At 43.5% G+C, this 21,564-nt stretch overlaps 1 protein-coding gene across 2 annotated transcripts in view; it reads right to left on the reverse strand.

Annotated features, from left to right (window-relative positions):
- PPP1R21 (protein phosphatase 1 regulatory subunit 21) overlaps nucleotides 1-21,564 on the reverse strand; it is an 84,358-nt gene that overhangs the window by 40,927 nt on the left and 21,867 nt on the right. For both annotated transcript variants that reach the window (XM_002709720.5, XM_051842924.2), the window contains exons 5-12: nucleotides 19,614-19,778; nucleotides 19,380-19,438; nucleotides 18,006-18,100; nucleotides 13,159-13,211; nucleotides 12,534-12,683; nucleotides 7,817-7,918; nucleotides 7,640-7,728; nucleotides 2,531-2,667 (exon numbers count right to left, since the gene is read on the reverse strand). In XM_002709720.5, coding sequence (XP_002709766.1) covers nucleotides 2,531-2,667; nucleotides 7,640-7,728; nucleotides 7,817-7,918; nucleotides 12,534-12,683; nucleotides 13,159-13,211; nucleotides 18,006-18,100; nucleotides 19,380-19,438; nucleotides 19,614-19,778 — 850 coding nt within the window. The remainder of the gene's footprint in view (nucleotides 1-2,530; nucleotides 2,668-7,639; nucleotides 7,729-7,816; nucleotides 7,919-12,533; nucleotides 12,684-13,158; nucleotides 13,212-18,005; nucleotides 18,101-19,379; nucleotides 19,439-19,613; nucleotides 19,779-21,564) is intronic.

The raw sequence follows: 21,564 nt of genomic DNA on the forward strand, positions 1-21,564 counted from the left end.
CTTGACAAGGATGCCAAGACCAAACAAGAGGGAAAGAATAGTCTTTTCAACAAATGGAACTAGGACAACTGGATATCCAGACACAAAAGATGAAGCTGGACCCTTACCATATGCCATATACAAAAATTAACTCAAATTGCACAAAACTCCTGGAAGGAAACAGAGGAGTAAGCCTCTAGAACCTCAGATTTGACAATAGAGTCTTACATATGACACCAAAACAATGAGCAACAACAGCAACAACAAAAATAAACTGAATTTCATAAAATTTAAAACTGTAATGTTTTGAAGTACACTATCACAAAAATGAAAAGAGAAGTGGGCAGTTAGGATGCCAGTTATGATGTCTGCACCCCCTACTGTAGTACCTGGCATGGAGTCCCAGCTCCGCCTCCTGACTCCAGCTTCCTGCTAATACACATCCCTGGGGGCAGCAGGTGATGGCTCCCAGTTCCAGGCTCCCAGCTTCAACCCATGGCTGTTGAGAGCATTTGGGAAAATGAACCAGCAGATGGCAGCACTCATTCTCTCACTCGCTCGTGCTCTCTCTCTCTCCCTGCCTCTCAAATACACACACACACACACACACACACACATATATATTTTTTTAAATGGGAACATTGGCGTAGCAGTTGAGATGATGCTACTTGGGATATCTACATCCCATATTGGAGTGCCTGGCTTTAAGTTCCAGCTTCCATATCCCTGCTAATGCACACCCTGGGAGGCAGCAGGTGATGGCTCAAGTAGTTGGGTCCCTGCTACCCATGAGGGAAACCTGGATTGAGCTCCCAGCTCCTGGTTTCAGCCTGGCCCAACTTCAGCTGTTGCAGGCATCTGGGGAGTGAACCACCAAATAGAAGATCATTGTCTCTTTGCCCTTCAAATAAATTAAATAAAAATATTTTCAAAACCTACAAACTGGAAGTACAGCAAACCATATACCTGATAAAGGACTTGTATGTTAAATACAAAAAACTCTTACAATTCAATAATAAAAAAACAAACAATAGAAATAATAATAATAGAAAAGACAAGCAATAGAAAAATGGAGAAAAGGTCCAAGTGGACATTTCTCTGAAGATACACAAACAACAAATAAGCACATGAAAAGATGTTCAACATCATTAGACATCAGGAAAATGCAAGCTGATACCACTTCACTAAAACCAAAGAGTCACTCAGCAATATATGTCAGCAGAGGATGTATAAACTGGAACCCTCATATTCCACCGGTAGAAATTTTTTAGAAAATTTCTTTAGAAAACAATCTAGGAATTCTTCAAATAGTTAAACATAGAACTATATTACTATATTACCCAGCAATTCCACTCCTTAGGTATATACTCAAAAGATATGAAAATGTATGTCCACATAAAAAACTGGACACAAATAGCTATAGCATCATTATTCAAAACAGCCACTCAACACAGAAGTCCATTACCTGATGATTGGATAAATAAAATGCAGTACATCCATACAATGAAATATTATTCTGTAATAGGGATGAAGGAACAGTACATGCTACAACTTGGGTGAATCAAAAACATTGTGCTAAGTGAAAGAAAACAGTCACAAGAGACCACACCTTATATTATCCATCTGTATGAAATATCCAGAATAAGCAAATCTATAGACAGAAAGTAGGTTAGTAGCTTATTACGGCAAGGGAGAGGCAGAATCAGAGTCTAGAAGGGCAACAGCCACTTTCCAGAGTTTCCATGGTCTAACACTGCCCATGTCAATGGTGTACGTTTCTGTGAACATACTGAAAAAGCTACTGGGATTATGAATGAATGCCTCTAAGTCAGAATCCCGCCCAGACAGAACCATACGGCAGCGCCAAAGGAGCCTTGGTTGGCCTCGGATAGCCAGTCCCCACCGACCCCAACAGTGGCCCGTGCCGCGTGTTCGCCTCGGTGGCAGGCAGCACGCTCCCCACCATGCGTTTAAAAAAAAAAAAAAGCTACTGAACTATATACTTTAAATGAGTAACTTGTATGATACATAAATTCTATCACAAGAAAGCTGTTAAAAAAAAAAAAACATCACAGTACTTTGCCATGATTTCTTACAAACATCATTTAAACTGAGTTCTAATCAGTTACTCAAAAATATTTTTTTTCAAATTAGGCCAAAGAGAAACAAACTATTTTTACTACTAAAGCTCCACTATGGTGCTTGTTGGGAAGTTGCTACAAATTCTTGAGAATTGCCCTTCTGTACTTAAAAAAAGAGGAAGGAAAGAAAGGAAATTCACATTTAGTACATTTCAATGCCTGGTATTCTATCTTCTTAATTTAACTTAATAATTACAACATTCAACTCTATTTTATAAATGGGCAAATAGATGATGCACTATTGGTAATTTCACCAAGGTCATAAATGTGTAAGGAGCCAGAGGATCTGAATTCGAGTTTTTCTGACTCCAGATCATCTCACTTTACCAAGTTAAACCATCTCCCTTTTCCAACTTCTTGTACTCTCAAGTCTTTCTTCAAGCTGAATCATGAGCAACAAACATACTTACTTGGCAAGGCGAGAAGAGCAACGTAAGTCTGCAGCTTCTCAAACACAGCTGTCAGCTTTTTCATGTCCTGGGACAGCTCTAGATTCCTGGCCTTTAGCGCAGATGTGCAAAGCGAGGATTCACATTCTTCTTCTAAACTAGGAATGGGGAGATTTTTTAAGTGAGCATGCTAAGTGATTTTCAATTACCTATTAGAAACCATCTAATGTCTCAAACGACTGTATCCAAGGAGAGGCTGCAGAAAAAGGATTTGAACTTTTTTATACGGCCCCACTTTTTATACCATGATACACACAGCTTCTGCTGCAAATGCCAATGGCGTGACAAAGGACTGCATGAAAGAAAGAATAAGGCATCTGTCCATGATCTTTCCATCCTCAGCAGTACAAAGAATTAAAATATTTTTAATAATTTGAGTATTACAAATCTTTAAAATAGTTACAGGACAGAAATATTTCTAAAAAGAATTAATTAGGGACCAGCATTTGGTGCAGTGGATAAGACCAACATCTGCAATGCCAGCATCTCATGTAGGAGCTGGTTCAAGTGCTGGCTGTTCCACTTTAATCCAACTCCCTGCTAATGGGCCTGGAAAATCAGTGGAAGATGGCCCAAGTACTTGAGGCCATCACCCACATGGGAGACACAGATGGAGTTCCTGGCTCCTGGCTTCTGACTGGCCCAGCCCTGGCCATTGTGGCCATTTGGGGAGTGAATCCGTAGATGGAAGATCTCTCTGATCTCTCTCTCTGTCTAAATCTACCTATCAAATAAATCTTTAAAAAAATAATTAATTAAACTAGAACTGGTATTACTGAAATTGACAGTAGCAGAGACAATCACTACAAAATCTCTTCAGTGTATTTTCAAAAGAAAGATTGGAAAAAACCATCTAGAAGCTCAAATTTAGGCGCATGTGCTGTGGTATTAGCTGGTAAAGCCATCGCCTGCGGTGCCAGCATCCCATATGGGCGCCAGTTCAAGACCTGGCTGCTCCATTTTTTATCCAGCTCTCTGCTATGACCTGTGAAAGCAGAAGATGGCCCAAGTGCTTAGGCCCCATGGGGACCTGGAAGAAGCTCCTGGATTTGGTTCCTAGATTTGGATCAGCCCAGCTCCTGCCATTGCAGCCATTTGAGGAATGAACCAGCAGATGGAAGATGGCTCTTTCTGCTTCTGGCTTTGCCTCTGCCTCTCTTTAAATCTATTTAAATTTATTTCAAATACATAAATAAATCTTTTTTTAAAAGTTCAAATTTAAAAGTAAATGCTTAATATTCATAAACCACATTTTACCACTTTCAGTTTCAAATAGTTAATTTGGAAAACAAGTATAAGATAAAAAATGTGGACTCTAGGCCGGCGCTGCGGCTCACTAGGCTAATCCTCCACCTGCGGCGCCGGCACCCTGGGTTGTAGTCCCAGTTGGGGCGCCGGATTCTGTCCTGGTTGCTCCTCTTCCAGTCCAATTCTCTGCTGTGGCATGGGAGTGCAGTGGAAGATGGCCCAAGTGCTTGGGCCCTGCACCCACATGGGAGACCAGGAGGAAGCACCTGGCTCCTGGCTTCAGATGGGTGCAGCGCGCCAGCTGTAGCAGCCATTTGGGGGATGAACCAATGGAAGGAAGACCTTTCTCTCTGTCTCTCTCTCTCTCTCAGTGTCTAACTCTGCTTGCAAAAAAAAAAAAAAAAAAAAAAATGTGGACTTGTGGACTCTGAACAGTATTTATTTTAAGATGTGATGGTAATCAAGTAAAAACAGCTTTTTAGACAAAACTAGAAAAGTTAACAATTATAATCATATCTTTTCCCCTTGCCACTTCTACTATATTTATGAAAGATATTTAACTCAATTTTAAGTCCAGTTACTAGTAAAGAACAGGTCACCTTATCAAAGAAAGGGGTATATAAATTCCTCCAAATTGCCCAGGAAGCATGAGATCCTAGTGAAGGAGGGCTGAAAACATGCAGAATAGAAGAGTCCAGTGAAAGGAACTGTAGATCAAGAAAGGACTTACCCAGTGTTTTTAAGAATGTGATCATGGGGTTGGGCATTGTGGCACAATGGGTTAAGCTACCACTTATGACACGTGCATCCCTTATCAGAGTCAGGATTTGAGTGCCGGCTCCTCTGCTTCCAATCCAGCTTCCCGTCAATGTATCTGTGAAAGCAGTGCTTAATGGCTCAGGTACTTAGGTCCCTGCTACAATGTGGGAGACCTGGATGGAGTTTCAGGCTCCTGGCTCTGACTGGCCCAGTCCTAGCTGTATTAGGCTTATGGGGAGTGAATTAGTGGATAGAAGAGCTTTCTCTTTCACTCCCCTTTCCCCTCTCCCTCTCTCTCTCACCTTGCCTTTCAAATAAACAAACCTTTTTTAAATAAAAAATATAATCATGTAAAGTTAAAATAAACATGTATAACTCTTTCAAGTAGTAAATACTTTTGTAAAAGTTCTTTATTTTATAAAGATTTTATTTATTTGAAGGCAGAGTGTCGCTCCCCCTCTTCGCGGAGGAATGACACAGGACCCCGCGCTGTTCTTTTGTCTGCTCGGCCCTCCCCGGGTTTGCTGCTGGTTCTTCCCGGGTTGGCTACCGACCCTTCCACCTCCGTGGAAGGGCGGTTCCCCCTGCCACATTCCCCACTTCCGCGGGGGAGCGGCACACCGCCGGCCGGCTCTCTCGGGGGCTGCACAGGTGTTCCTTCAGATAGATTCCCGGTGCATGTTGTCTCTCTCCTCCTTTATAGTCCTCTTCCACCAATCCCAACTCTGCTACCCACACGCTGAGTACGCTGCTCTCCTCCAATCAGGAGCAGGTCCTGCAGCTTGTCAAGTTGGTAAAAGGCAGCTGTGTAGAAGCTGTTTACTCCCTTCTCAGCGCCATATTGTGCGAGAGCAGATGCATACAATAAGTCTTAATTCCAGTAACAGTCTAGTCCGAGTTGCTCCCCACACAGAGTTACACAGAAACAGGGACAGAGAGAGATCTTCCCTCCGCTGATGCACTTCCCAAATGGCCACATGGGCCAAGGCTGGGCCAGGCTGAAGCCAGAAGCCAGGAGTTTCATCTGGATTGTCTATGTGGTTGCAGAGACCCAAGGTCCTGGGCCATCTTTCATTGCTTTCCCAGGCACATTAGCAGGGAGCTGGATTGGAGGTGGAACAGCCAGGACTCAAACCAGCGCCCATATGTGCTGCTGGCATTGTAGGTGGCAGCCTAACCCTCTACACCACAATGCTAGCCCCTATACAAGTTCTTAAATAGATCCTTGGGGCAGGGAATTGGCATAGCAGTCAAGATGTTGCTTGGGATATGGCACAGCTGGCAGCCGCTTAACCTGTTACACTACATCTCCAGTTTTGGGTTTTGTTTGTTTTTTTGTTTTTTGGTTTTTGGTTTTTTTTAGATTTATTTATTTATTTGAAAGTCAGAGTTACACAGAGAGAGGAGAAGCACAGAGAGAGTGAGAGAGAGAGAGGTCTTCCATCCGATGGTTCACTCCCCAGTTGGCCGCAACAGCCAGAGCTGTGCCGATCCGAAGCTAGGAGCCAGGAGCTTCCTCCAGGTCTTCCCATCTGTTTGCAGCTACTGCTTTCCCAGACCATAGCAGAGAGCTGGATCAGAAGTGGAGCAGCTGGCGCCCATATGGGATGCCGGCACTGCAGGTGGCAGCTTTACCTGCTTTACCACAGCACTGATACCCCAACTGTTTGTTTTTTTTTTGTTTTTTGGTTTTTTTTTTTTTGACATGCAGAGTGGACAGTGAGAGAGAGAGACAGAGAGAAAGGTCTTCCTTTTGCCGTTGGTTCACCCTCCAAATGCCACGGCCGGCACTCTGCGGCCGGCGCACCGCACTGATCCGAAGGCAGGAGCCAGGTACTTATCCTGGTCTCCCATGGGGTGCAGGACCCAAGCACTTGGGCCATCCTCCACTGCACTCCCTGGCCACAGCAGAGAGCTGGCCTGGAAGAGGGGCAACCGGGACAGAATCCGGTGCCCCAACTGGGACTAGAACCTGGTGTGCCGGCACTGCGAGGCGGAGGATTAGCCTAGTGAGCCGCGGCGCCGGCCCCCCAACTATTTTTTAAAAGCTAAATCTTATCAAGAAAAGTTTAGGGCCTGTGCTGTGGCGCAGTAGGCTGACGTCCTGGCCTGAAGTGCCAGCATCCTCTATGGGAGCAGATTCGAATCCTAGCTGCTCCACTTCCAATCCAGCTCTCTGCTATGGTCTGGGAAAGCAGTAGAAGATGGCCCAAGTCCTTGGCCCCTGCGCCCCCGTGGGAAACCCGGAGGAAGCTCCTGACTCCTGGCTTCGGATCAGCACAGCTCCAGCCACTGAGGCCAATTGGGGAGTGAACCATCGGATGGAAGACCTCTGTCTCTCTCTCTCTGCTTCTCTCTCCGTGTAACTCTTTCAAATAAATAAAATAAAATAAAAAAAACTTTAAAAAAAAAAAGTTTAGGTAGAGTCTCAGTAGTTTTAAATCAGAAGTATAAAAACTTAAAAACTAAAATCAAATTTCCAGTTATACGTACAGTTTTCTGCCTTTCCAGAAATATTTAAGATAGAATATTAAAGGTTACTCAGTGACATCCTGTTACAGCTGGAGTAGATAAAGCTTTTGTTTATAACTTTAATCAGTCATCAACGGTAAAAACAAGAATATGCCATTTCAAAGAAACCTAAAGATAATAGATCCAAATGTAGAAGTTAACTGGTAAAACTCTGATATAGCTGTTTACATCTAAACATTTAATAAAAAGTCCAAAGTGAAATATTCCTTTCAATAACTGTGTCATTCACAACTACTGAAAATACTGGTTCTTAATATTCTAGGGTTACAGTAGTAACCACAGAATAAAACTACTGAAAAAAAAAAAAAAAAAAAAAAAACCAGAACACATAGACCACAATTCAGCCTTCCTAAATGTACGTTCACGGTGCTCAGTCATGCTATTCCTTTTCCACAAAAGTCCAAATCAGTGGTAGTGCAGAAAGCTCAGCCAGGTCACAAGAGTAGCAGACTACTATTTTCTTAACTGCAGAGCAGTTGGATTCCAGCTACACCACAATTCCCCAGGCTCTCCGGCCTCCCGGGTAAGTACCTTTTTAACTGGTATGGAAGAATCTTCCTAAGAAAACATATGTAGGAGGTTAAGTGCTCTGAGAAAGTTTTCAATTTCACGGTTGTCTCCTGGAAAAGAAAAATAATTACAGAGTTAAAAGTGCTTTGGACAAAAAAGGAAACCCAGCTCCAGAAGTAAAACGAGGAAGACAATTACCAGAACAGTCACAGTATCCTCAGTAATACTCTCAAATAAATGCAGCATTCCGTCCTCCAGAGGGCGGACATAGGACGCGTTTTCATGAAGGTGCTGGGAGAACTAAACAGGAGGAAAGAACTGTGAATCAGATCAGCGGAAAAAACAAACACTAACACATTTGTAAACGGACCCACTGAGTTATACAACTAAATCCTTTCAAAAGCTTTTCTGGAAAGTGGCTTTTACACAGATGCTCCCCTCTAATCGTCCCAGACAATATCCCCCAAGTCGGAATCCCTTTCCCAGTCGAGGAGTGAGAAGAGGGGGAAGGTGACTAACACCAGGCACCAGAGGCAAAGGGCAGGGGATGCTGCAGCACCAGCCAGCACCAGCAGGTCAGCTTCCCTGACCCCTGCTTATGCAGAAGCAGTTAACTCACTGGGGGGAGGGGGGGGGGGTTTGAAAATCAAGACTGCGAGACAAGACTTTTGTGTTATAGGCCTTATTCTCAAAAATCAAGTCTACTGGGGAGAGTGGTTTCTTACTTTCACTGTATACAATATTTGGGGTTAACAAATTCCAGAAATGTAATTATCATCAACAGGAGGAAATAAAACCTTTATAATTATCACTGATACCTTAGTATTTATAAAGAAGTAATTCAGTATGAAGCACAGATTTACACAGGCATACTTATACATAATTGAAAGTTCATTTTCATTTATGAACCATCTCAGGTATCTAGGTAGTATATAATGGTTCAAATTCTGATTTCTCAGTACATAAAGGTAAAGTTTCATTTTGCAGAAATGCGATTCAACTGACTCCGCTGCAAACTACCCTGAAGTGAGACTCTGGGTAGCTCCATCTCTGGGCTTCAGTCTTCAGAGCTGTAAGTTAAGGTCAACTTTTAAGCCTACAGGGCTACTTTATAATTCCATGAACGAGTTTAAATACTCTAGTCATCTTGTAACAAATGGCTTCTGAATCTCCTTCAACACTATAGACTTACTAGAAAAAGCAAACAGGGCCTTCCCCAGGCCCAAAGGCCAGGGGTGAAATACTGAGAAATAAAGAAGTTCTTCAAAGTATGAAATGTTTCAGGTAAAGAAAAATTAGTACATTCGGTTCTCACTGTGTAGATATACTATGACAAGATGTTGAAAGAAAACTCCCATAACAGACTAACAGTATTGGGCAGAAAAATTTTTTTGATATTAAGTATAACTAGACAAAAATGTACAACTTTTTTCTCTCCAGGTTTTCTGAAAGCTTTTTCCCATAGTGATATTAAAAAGGATTTCAGGGTCCAGCGCTGTGGCGTAGTGGGTAAAGCCACCACCTGCAGTGCTGTGCCCTGGCTGCTCCACTTCTGATCCAGCTCTCTGCTATGGCCGGGAAAACAGTGGAAGATGGCCCAAGTCCTTGGGCCTCTGCACCCGCGTGGGAGACCCAGAAGAAGCCCCTGGCTCCTGGCTTCGGATTGGCCCAGCTCCAGCCATTTTGGCCACTTAGGGAGTGAAGCAGCAGATGGAAGAACTCTGTCTCTTTCTCTCTCTGCCTCTCTGTAACTCTTTCAAATAAATAAATAAATCTTTAAAAAATAAATAAAGAGCATTTCAAAGATCCAAAGTCCAATTTTATAAACTTCAAGAGTCTTTTGGAGTCAGGCCACCATTGATGAAAACAAAGCACCTACTGAAAGCTTCCTGCATGTGAGGCATAAGGATGGTGCTGAGAGCTGACCTTTAGCAAGTGCTTACTCTGTGCCATGCACTGTTCTTAGGGCTTTACATGTATTATCTCATTTAACTCTCAAACATACACACTATTGAAGCATTGAGAGACTAAGTAAATTTCCTAAGGGGACATAGCTAGAAAGTGGCAGAATTGGACTGCGAACCCGAGAAGTCTTGACTACAGAATCCAAATGTTTGCCACATTAATAGGTACAAAGGGAACCTATGGGCATAAACTCTACTCAAACCGTAGAAGTACTCCATGATGCACAAAAACAGAAAGGAAGAAGAAGCAAGTCAAGCTCAACACATGGCATGACTCATTTCAGATGGCCTTCTTATGGGGCACTTAGAAGACACATCTGTATTAAGAACCCTCAATTTCCTCCCTGTGGGAGCCAGCCTCCAAGAAAGCCCCTGTGAGTCCCACCTCCAGGATGTTTGGCTTTGTGCACCACCTTACCAACATTGTTTCATGGCTGGTCTGTGTGATGAATGTAATACAACAGAAGTGCTAAGACTAGCCAGGCTAGGTCATAGCAGGAACTGTGGCTTCCACCTTGTTCTTGGATCACTCACTCGGGGAAGTTAGCTACCATGTCATAAGGACATTCAAACGGCCCTATGGAAAGCTGCATGCATGAGAAACTAAAGCTTCCAGCCAACAGCACTAACTCATCAGGCATGTGGGTGAGCCACCTTGGACATAAAACTTCCAGCCCCAGTTGAACCTTCAGGTGAATACAGCCCCCGGCGTCATCATGATTGAAATCTTCTATGAGAGATCATGAGCCAGATTTCTCCTGCTCCCAAATAGTAAGTTAGGTCCTGAATTCCCGACCCAAAGAAACTGTGTGAGATTATAAATGTTTACTGCTTTAAACTATTAAGTTTTGGGATAATTTATTACATAGCAATACAAAACTAATACACTTGCTAATATTTATTTTATTCTTTTAAGCTAAATAAAAAACTGCAAGCCACCTTAAAATCTTTTTTAGAGAGGCCAGCGCTGTGGCGTAGCAGGTAAAGCCATCGCCTGCAATGCCGGCATCCCATATGCTCTACTTCCGATCCAGCTCTCTGCTGTGGCCTGGGAAAGCAGTAGAAGATGGCCCAAGGCCTTGGGTCCCTGTACCCACATGGGAGACCTGAAGAAGCCTGGCTCCTGGCTTCAGAACGGCACAGCTCTGGCTGTTGTGGCCAACTGGGGAGTGAACCAGTGGATGGAAGACCTCTCTCTCTCTCTGCCTCTCCTTCTCGCTCTGTGTAACACTGACTTTCAAATAAATATATAAATCTTTTAAAAAAAATCTTTTTTAGAATTAGCTGAGGAGAAAAAAGGAAAGAAGCAAAATCTAATAGGCCCTCCAAAAAGCAAATGGATTGAAGGAAGCAATATTTAAACCTCCTATTATTCCTCATTTATTTATTTATTTATTTATTTTTTTTATAGGCAGAGTGGACAGTGAGAGAGAGAGACAGAGAGAAAGGTCTTCCTTTGCTGTTGGTTCACCCTCCAATGGCCGCCGCGGCCGGCGCGCTGCGGCCGGCGCACCGCGCTGATCCGATGGCAGGAGCCAGGAGCCAGGTGCTTCTCCTGGTCTCCCATGGGGTGCAGGGCCCAAGCACCTGGGCCATCCTCCACTGCACTCCCTGGCCACAGCAGAGGGCTGGCCTGGAAGAGGGGCAACCGGGACAGAATCCGGCGCCCCGACCGGGACTAGAACCCGGTGTGCCGGCGCCGCTAGGCGGAGGATTAGCCTATTGAGCCGCGGCGCCGGCCTTTTTTTTTTTTTTTTTTTTTTTTTATTAAACCTCCTATTATTCCTCATTTAAACCTTACAAACCAGGCTGGTGCCGCAGCTCAATAGGCTAATCCTCTGCCTAGCGGCGCCGGCACACCGGGTTCTAGTCCCGGTGGGGGCGTCGGATTCTGTCCCGGTTGCCCCTCTTCCAGGCCAGCTCTCTGCTGTGGCCCGGGAGTGCAGTGGAGGATGGGCCAAGTGCTTGGGCCCTGCACCCCATGGGAGACCAGGAGAAGCACCTGGCTCCTGCCTTCGGATCAGCACAGTGCACCGGCCGCAGAGCGCCGGCCATGGCGGCCATTGAACCAACGGCAAAAGAAGACCTTGCTCTATGTCTCTCTCTCTCACTGTCCACTCTGCCTGTCAAAAAAAATAAATAAATAAAAAATAAAAATAAATAAACCTTACAAGCCCTGAAAATCCCCTCCAGCTCAACTGGACAAGCAGTATGACTCCTGCTCCAAACCCTAGTAGGAAGAAAAAGACCAACTCTACTCCACAGGTCTTTCTGTTTTCAAATATATCAATGATGAAAGTTACACAGTAAGTACAAACAAGAAGAGAGAAAAATGCCAGCAAAATAAAATGATACCTTTCATCATGTCACCTCTTGGTCAAAACAGTTACAAAGACCTCAAGTCTATAAACAAAGTGAAGGTCTATGCCTGGGCCTGCCCAAAGGGCTCTGTCCTAAGCTGGCACCATTTTCCCCTCTTTTTCAACCTTACCTCCCATTCCTCCCTTCTAGAGACCTCACATTCCATTCCCCACCCCTCCCCCTCCCTCTCCTCTAAACCCCCTAAGCTTTCCTGCTCCAGGATTCTGTTTGTCTTTCCCTCCCTCTTCTTCTGAAGGGAAAACCTGAGACTCCTGTCCTGTTTCAAACCTTGCTGACTCTTTGAGGCTCATTCAGATCCCCAAAGAAACCTTCTCAGACACAACCGCTGACAGCAATCTCCTCCGAGATCATCTCCTACCACTCGCTCCCTTTGAGATCTGTCAGCACCCCCCACTCAGTATTGAACTTAAGAATTCCTATTTTTGGAATATTTTGCCTTGAGGGTAAAGATCATGACTTGGCTTTTTCCCATGTAATCCACAGCATTTGCCTGATGCACAGAAATGATCTGAAAATAAACAACTCTCGATCTGTTCAAGGCAACAGAAGGTTTTAGGAGTAAAACTTACCTTTTGATTCAATGGAGATATAGTGTCAATGGCAGAATCAATAGGAAAGATCTGAATCCTCTGTTCTGTATAGGTGTGAAAGTTGAGAAGAGCCGTCACCAGATCTTGAACAAAAGCCAGGGCCTGCCCAGCAATATCTCTCATCTTTAACTTTAAAATGAAAAGTATACAGTTAGAGCCAACTATGAAAATATTATTCTAAAACAACTTTCTTAAGTCTGCTTCTAGAGAAAACACTTCAATTCTAGTGTGATTATTCCTTAATTTAAATTCATTCACTTTCACTTGAATTTTAATATTCCCAGCTAACCAGTTTTCCCAAATCCTCCACTTAACCTGACCATTCAAGTGCAAGGTCCAGCAACCTAGAAGAAAGTATAGCTCAAAAAAGGACTGCATTTCACAACACAGTTCAAATGTTATGAGATAAGAAAGACAGCAAAAATCCATACTATTTAATGAATTCAATAAAAAGTTACACAATTTAAAGAAATGTATGAGAAAGTAATATACAAGTTTAACACAACTACTTAGAACAATAAACAGGCCCAAATAACTAAGTGTTGTTTCTGGAAAAGTCTGACATATACATGCTGACAATGAAAACATGGACTTCATGTATTACCTGATGTCTCCTATTGTGGAGTGGAACATTGAGAGCATTATATTGACTGTACTCTACAAAACAAAAATGATGGGTGGTAAGGCTCAAATTTGCAATAACAGAGAAACAACTGCAAAACTGAGTGTTCTGTAGCAAAATCAGCTTTACATAAGGATTTTAAATAACCAGCACCGTAATCACAGTATAGACTACCAAATTTACACAGAATCAGTGGTTTCTCGGATAAAAAGAATTTCTGCTATTTCTTTTTTTAAACTTTAGTATAAGAAAATAAACTATTCCTCGGTTTCTATTCCTAAGAAATCATTTCAAATACTTCTTTGGAGCCTATCAGGATTTCTTAGAAGGCTCAATTCTTGCTGTCATCAGTCATTCTCTCTTCTAAAATAACCCTGCACATGACTGCTACATTATCATCCAAAAACGTTACTGTTTTCCCAACACTACAAACCTGAAAATCCATTCTGCTCTGCTGATGCCAATGACTCAATCCTAATATTCCTGAATGGTTTCCCTCTCTCACAATTCTGCCTACTCAAGGTCTGTCAACAACCTGACAGCTTCCTTAACACCTAGCCTCACACTTCCTCAACCTCATGATTTTAATGATTTTATCTACTCAGGACCCCAACCACTCAAACTTGCTCTCCTTTCCCCATGTCCTCAATCAGAATGAACTTCAGCACCAAAATCTGATTCTGAAAGCTCCCGTGCCACCTCACCCGCTCTCTTACATCTCCCTTGCTTGATCTCCCATCCATCAGCGCCTGTCCCTTCTCTCTTTAGCCCTCTTTCAGCCTTCTTTGTTTTCCTTGCCAGCCTGGTCCATCCCTTCAACAATGTTTTTATACTAACACCAAACCACTACAACGTATCCTGCTTAAACTTCAAGGAAGCTTCAGCTCCACTCAGCACTCCATGACTGCACTGTTGCATCCTTTCATACTTCCCATGAGATCTACTGCCAATCTTTTCCATTTTAAGCCTTCAATATCAGTCCTCCTCTTCTCTTCAGTGTTATGGATGGGATGGCTTCCCTCCTACTATGTCATGAAGACCCCAGCCAAAAACAGAAGGGTTCTTAAATTTCCCCACCTCCATCTCAGACTCCATGGCTCAAATATCCTTGCCTCAGCCAATCTCCTCCTAGGCCCTTAGCAACAGCTTCTGAGTGGGCCAGCGTCCTAGTTCATCAGTTACCTCCTCCCTCCTATCTTCAGCCTCACCTGTCTAGCAAAAAGGGCATTTGTTGCAGACATTTTACTCTGTCTCCACAGTGACTTCTTTCCCCTTGCTTCCATCATACTCAGTTCCCTGCCCTCATCCTCCACTTGCAGTGCATATAACCTTTTCTTTTACTTCAGTCCTCTCTTCTTTTTCCATTCCTTTCATTCCTACAGCTTAAAAATCAACATTGCTGGCCGGCGCCACGGTTCACTAGGCTAATCCTCCGCCTGCAGCACCGGCACCCCGAGTTCTAGTCCCGTTTGGGGCACCGGATTCTGTCCTGGTTGCTCCTCTTCCAGTCCAGCTCTCTGCTGTGGCCTGGGAAGGCAGTGGAGGATAGCCCAAGTGCTTGGGCCCTGCACCCACATGGGAGACCAGGAGGAAGCACCTGGCTCCTGGCTTTGGATCGGTGCAGCGTACCGGCCGTAGCGGTCATTTGGGGGGTGAACCAACAGAAGGAAGACCTTTCTCTCTGTCTCTCTCTGTCTAACTCTGCCTGTCAAAAAAAAAAAAAAAAAAAAAAAATCAGCATTGCTTTGCCTGCCTCCTCAGCACCCATTTACCTCAAATCCTTGTACCAGCAATCTGGTGAATACCTCCATCCTATATAGAAGTGCTTATCTCAAGAACTAGTAGTCTTTAAGTTACCAATCCAGTCTCCAAACCCATCCTCTCTGAGCCCTCCAGGCAATGTGTAGAACAGACCAGCTCCCTCAAGCTGAAAATACTCCCTCTCCCAGCTTCCTGCCAATACATCCAAGGTCCCTACATAGGCCTCGTTGAATGTGCACTCCTCATTCTCACCTCTCCCAAAATGGAGACGCATCTGTCTTAAAAGATCAACCTCAGTTTCTTTCCCAGGGTCTTCCAGAACATTAAACAACAGAGCCTGTTAGTTCTGTCAGTTGTAGCACCACAATCGTCCCCTTTCACTGTCTCTTCCCTCTCCTTTGCCTCCCTGGAAGGACCGAGCTGCTCTTTCTCCTTCCACAGATCGTCTGCAGCCCCCTGACAAGCCGTGCTCATGCCTCCAAAACAGCACATCAGAACTATCGTTACAACAGTCTTAGCCTCCCTTCTCCCATTCCAAGGCAGTCCACCCTCTGCTGTTAGACTAACCTCGTGAGTACACAAATCTCATTGTGACATTTCCTGGCTCAAACAACAGTCTTGTGAGTGAAGTCCCAGGAACTTGGCTCAGAATTATAGGGTCCAGTTCTACCTCCCCCTTCCCAACTTACCCATCACTGCCCATCACCACATCCCACCTACCCCAGCTTCCTGGTAGACTCACTACTATTCTCAACAACATGGACACTCTGTCCTATACACCACACTCCACGCAATTCCCCGGTTTGTATCCCCTCATCTCTGCTCAGTAAAACCTGTTCACTGATCCAGGGTCAGGTCAAAGCACACGTCTTCCAGCAAGGCTTCCCAAAACAACCCCAGCAGTGATATTTCCTGCCTCGAAACCCTAAGAGGCTCTTTATGGCCCAGGCTAGTACACATTTGAGACGTTTTTATAGCTATCTGTGCTCTACTACACTATCAATTCCTTATAGGTAGAGATTTTTGTCATAAATTTTTGCATCCCCTGTACCACCAACCCATCTAGGCACCAGCAAATGACCAGGACTAAGAAGCAATAACCCATATGTGGTGTGATAATGACCTGAAACCAGGTGACAAAAGAAGGATAAATCCACAAGGAAATTATTAGAACCTGATGATTCACTGATACAAAGATTTTAGAGAAAATGAAACGTAAAGGTTTCGAATTCAGCATGTCAAAGTGTGCCAGTGTTATTTACATTTTTGTAGAAGCTAGAAACAGATGTCTTTTTAAAAGGGGAATTTAGGTTTTCAATACAATAATGACATATTCTTGATTTTAGGGTAAGATCAAACTGCTATTTTTCATTAATTTCTTTTCTTTCCTGTTGTTTCGTTTTCAGATCTTCCCCAAGAAAAACTGAGAAGCAAAAAACTGATTTCAGGCCAGTGCAGTGGAGTGGCAGGTTAAGCTGAAGTCAGCAATTACCAAAGCGCTGGTTCAGGTCCCAGCTGCTCCACTTTTGATCCAGCTCCCTGCTAATACGCCTGAGAAAGCAATAGAGGACAGCCAAAGTACTTAGGCACCCACCACCCATGTGAGAGACTTAGATGGTGTTCTAGGCTCCCGGCTTCAGTGTGGCCCAGCCCCAGCCATTGCATCCATTTGGGAGTTAATCAGTATATGGAAGATTCTCTCTTCTCTCTCTCTCTCTCAAATAAACAAATAAAATCTTAACAAAATTAATTTCAACCATGATTATAGAAAAAGGAAATATGTATCATTTGAATGTAAGTTCCAAAATCTAATCAAATATTTGCTTTGCTTTCAAAGAACCTTTTCAAATTTTTGTCTAAAGATTACACAATTGGCAAATGATGTTCTGTCTTTTTGAAAAAGTTTGATTTTGCTGCTCTTGGGAGTAGAGATTACCAGACCATACCCAGGATGCATAGGAAGCAGGGCCTACCCAAGTCACTTCCTTCTATCACTGGGGATTGACCAAGAGGCAGGGGATATCAGACGGAGGCGATCCACCTCCCACAGTTAGCCCTACAATGAGCAACAACTTTTCTTACATAAATAGTCAACTACTGGCCAGCGCCGCGGCTCACTAGGCTAATCCTCCACCTAGCGGTGCCGGCACACCGGGTTCTAGTCCCGGTCGGGGCGCCGGATTCTTTCCCGGTTGCCCCTCTTTCAGGCCAGCTCTCTGCTGTGGCCAGGGAGTGCAGTGGAGGATGGCCCAAGTCCTTGGGCCCTGCACCCCATGGGAGACCAGGATAAGTACCTGGCTCCTGCCATTGGATCAGCGTGGTGCGCCAGCCGCAGTGGCCATTAGAGGGTGAACCAATGGCAAAGGAAGACCTTTCTCTCTGTCTCTCTCTCTCACTGTCCACTCTGCCTGTCAAAAAAATTAAAAAAAAAAAAAAAAGTCAACTACTTTATGTGCAGGTTGTTTTTTAAGTTTGGATATGATGAATACATGCAATCAAAAATTATGGATTTGGGCTTCTTCAAAGAAGACTGGCTTTGGAGTAGCTATATGACAATTTTAAAACTCCCTATAAGGGGCTGGCAGTGTGGCACAGTAGGTTACTCCTCTACCTGAGGCACCGGCATCCCATATGGGTGCCAGTTCTAGTCCCGGCTGCTCCACTTCCAATCCAGCTTTCTGCTATGGCCTGGGAAAGCAACAGAAGATGGCCCAAGTCCTTGGGCCCCTGCACCTCTGTGGGAGACCCAGAAAAAACTCCTGGCTCCTGTTTTCAGATTGGCGCATCTCTGGCCATTGCAGCCATTTGGGGAGTGAACCAGCGGAAGGAAGACCTTTCTGTCTTTCTCTTTGTCTCACTGTTTGTAACTCTACCTCTCAAATAAATAAATGAAATCTTAAAAAAAAAAAAAAATCCCTATAAAACAGGAGAGTCAGAGCTGATCAAAAGAACAAAAAGAATGCAACCCTCCATTGGACAAATTAAATTTTTTGCCTAGCAGATTATTATAATCAGTTGGCTACCACAGAGAGATTCAAAGTTACAAATAATGGAAACACAATACCTACTTGTATCATTAAAAGGTACTTTTTCATTGATGATTGATAAGGATTCCTCTAATCTACCTGACAAATCTTCATGAAGATTCTTTAACTGTAATTGACTGAAAGAAAAAAACAAAACTAGATTATCACCAATCAGACACTGAATCCTCATTTGATTACTAACTCACCAGCTGGTACCAGGCTTTCAGAAAACTGGGATAAACTTCGTGGAAAGTTGTTAAAAGAAACATAAGAAAACACCAAGTCTCAGTACCAACGCCCCTGAGACTTCTGCAAAGTTATGTGTAGATCCAGAATTTATCACAGTACCAGAACTATATAAATATATATCCACAAACTCAAAGTAACCTTAGAGTCACTTCAAAATCATAAGTTTTCTCTGTATGACATAAATATTCAAGAATAACTGTAACTGTAAATTTTTTTAATATTATCTGATATTCTTTTCCCTGGAACCCAAAAGCTAATAATTTCTGATTTTTAATCAATTAAGGGCAGCAATATACACTGAAATAGTGTGCAATTCTACTAATACAATTAAATTGAAATAAGAAATTTGTGTGATGGATCCTATTAAAACCTAAAATATTAAGTTATGTACCAAATAAATTGCTGGAGTCTGCCTTTATCACACATTACTAAGTAACAGTTTAAGTTTTAGAAATCTTGGGGCTGGTATTGTGGTATGGCAGATTAAGCCTCCACCTCTGATGCCAGCATCCCACAGGGGCACTGCTTTGAGCTCCAACTGCTCCCCTTCCAATCCAGTTCCCTCCTAATGCACCTGTGAGAAGTGGTGGAAGATGGCCCAGGTATCTGGGCACCTGCAACCCACATGGGAGACCCAGAGGAAGCTCCTGGCTCCTAGCTTTGGCCTGGCCCAGCCCTAGCCGTTGCAGCCAGCTGGGGAGTGAACCAGCAGATAGGTGCTCACCTCTCTCTCTCTCTTCCCTTCTCTCTCTGTAACTCTGGCTTTCAAACAGATAAATGACTCTTTAAATTAAAAAAAAAAAAAAAAAAGATTTAGAAATCTCCTAATTAGGTCACATAACCTGTATCTTATTCAGAATGTACCATGACAAAGCTGGCATAGGGATTATTAGTCATTTTTTCCTCTCTTTAGGGTAGTATGAAACAACAAGTATGAAGTCTTCAGTGCAGCAGCCCCAGAACACCATCTGCCACAGCCCAAAACACATGCAGGCCGAGGACTAATGCCTAACGTGCCGTAAGACAGAGATCCCAGAACTGAAAAGGACCCTGGAGAGTTCCTACTTATTTCAGCAGAGGCATAGTTAACACAGAGGAGCTGCTAACACCAAATCTCAGGTCCTGTGAGTCTTACATCAGGGCCCCTGGGATCCCGCTTCCACGTACCATTCTTCTGTCCGCAGTCGACATTCCTTGGCCTCCTTTTCTAGAGTCTGAGATTTTATCTAAATGAGAAGGCAAAGAAAGGCACATGGCTCAGGCTAGAAATGGGAGCATACCTAGAGCCACTGCAGGCAATTCTTCTGCCTGGAGTGGCTCACCGTGTTCCATAAAGCACACAGATGATTTACAAAAGCTTTAGCTACTTTTTAGCTTGCTCTCACAAACAGTGGTGCTTACCTCCAGTTTAGCTTTGTCATTCTGCAGTTTCTCAATGGTTTCCATGTACTTCCGAGTCAGGCCATCAACCACAGCTTGGTGCTGGGCTGCTTCTGTCTCCAGGGTGGCCAGCCGACTCCTCAGCTCAGCTTCCACGTGCTTGTGCTGCTCATCGGCTTCAAAAAACTGAAAAGAAAAGGCCATTTTCTCTTCTCTCGCTATCCTAACACATACAAGTGACAGAACAACAGCAGAGACTCACTGAGCAACTCCCGCTGTGCTCAACCCACTCGGCATCATCTCATTTCACCCCCACAGTGTAGCAGAGGTGTTACTATCGATCTTTCTTTTACAGATGCGGAAACTTCAGTTCAAAGGGGTTATATAGTTTTCTAATGTCTCACAGCTAAAACAGAGCAGACATGAGATTTAAAATAGGAAATGTACGCCAAAGGCCATACCTCCTTCCTCTCAGTTTCATGAATTTGGAATTCCAACAGTTTTTGGCACACAGGTATTCTACTGGTCAAGATATAACTGTTTTTTTTTTTTTTTTTAAGATTTATTTATTTATTTGAAAGACAGAGTTCGAGAGAGAGGAGAGACAGAGAGAACATCCATCTGCTGGTTCACTCCCCAAATGGCCGCAACAACCAGGGCTGGGCCAGGCTGAAGCCAGGAGCTTCCTCTGGGTGTCCCAGTGAGTACAGGGGTCCAAACACCTGGGCCATCCTCCACTGCTTTCTCAGGTACATTAGCAGGGAGTTGGATTGGAAGTGGAGCAGCTGGGACTTGAATCAGCGCCCACATGGAATGCCAGCACTGCAAACTGTGGCTTAACCCATTGTGCCAAAGTGCGAGCTCCAGGGTATAACTTTTCTACTAGGCTAACTTGCACAATGAAACAATCAAATTAAAGTACATGTTATTAATGCTCTTTCCCTGAATGAGAATACAATATTAATTAAGAATTTTCAGGCTTAGAGAGAAAATACACAGAGGTCAAAAGTTCATTATTTTAACATTTTCAAAGACTTAGATTTAGTGTATATCTGTTTTCTACCATTTGACAGTTTTTTAAAAATTAGGTAATCAGATACACTACACTACTTTCACAATATATTCAAAGGTTTGGGGAGAGATTCAACACTTTTTAAATTTTTATTTGAGAGGCAGAGACTAACAAAGAGTTCCCATCTATTCATTCACTCCCCACATGCCTGCAGGGGCCAAGAGACTGGGTTTTGAAAGGGTTAAAATCAGGAGCCAGAAACTCAATCCAGGTTTCCCTGTGGGTGTCAGGAAGCCAGTTACTGAGGCCATCACTGCTGTGGTCTGGGTCCATATTAACAGGAAGCTACAGTTAGAACGGATAGGGCTGGAACTCAACCCTAGGTATCCCAGTATGGGGCATGCACATCTTAACTGATGTCTTAAGTGCTAGGCCAAATGTCTGCCCCAGTGACTTTTCAATATTCCATAAATACCTAATTGCCTGCCATGAGAAAGCCCTTGTCCTAGGGTTGGGCATACAAAACCCACAGAGTCCACATCCTCAGAGGCCTCACATTCTAACAGAGGTATACACAAAAAACAACAAAATAACAATAAATTAAAAAAACAATGCTACTATCTAGATGATCCTCTTAACCATTTCCTGTATAAAACAGTGCCCAGTGTACTTCTGTATTGTTATACAACTATGCTGCTCTGCTCTGAATAAATACATTCACTTCAAAGCACATGTCCACATTATGATATTTATAAGTTTAAGAAATGAATAAAAGACAACCACAAATGTCATACTTGAAAGACCAGAGGAAACATTAAGATGCCCACAAAGACAGAGCTGGTATTGTGGCCCCAAGTCCTAGCTCCTCCACTTCAGGTCCAGCTGCCTGCTAATGTGCCTAGGAAAGCAGATGATGATGACCCAAATACTTGGTCCCCTACCACCCACATGGGCCACCAG

The sequence above is a fragment of the Oryctolagus cuniculus genome, chromosome 2 (genome assembly GCF_964237555.1).
Source record: "Oryctolagus cuniculus chromosome 2, mOryCun1.1, whole genome shotgun sequence".
NCBI classification, from domain to species: Eukaryota; Metazoa; Chordata; class Mammalia; order Lagomorpha; family Leporidae; genus Oryctolagus; species Oryctolagus cuniculus.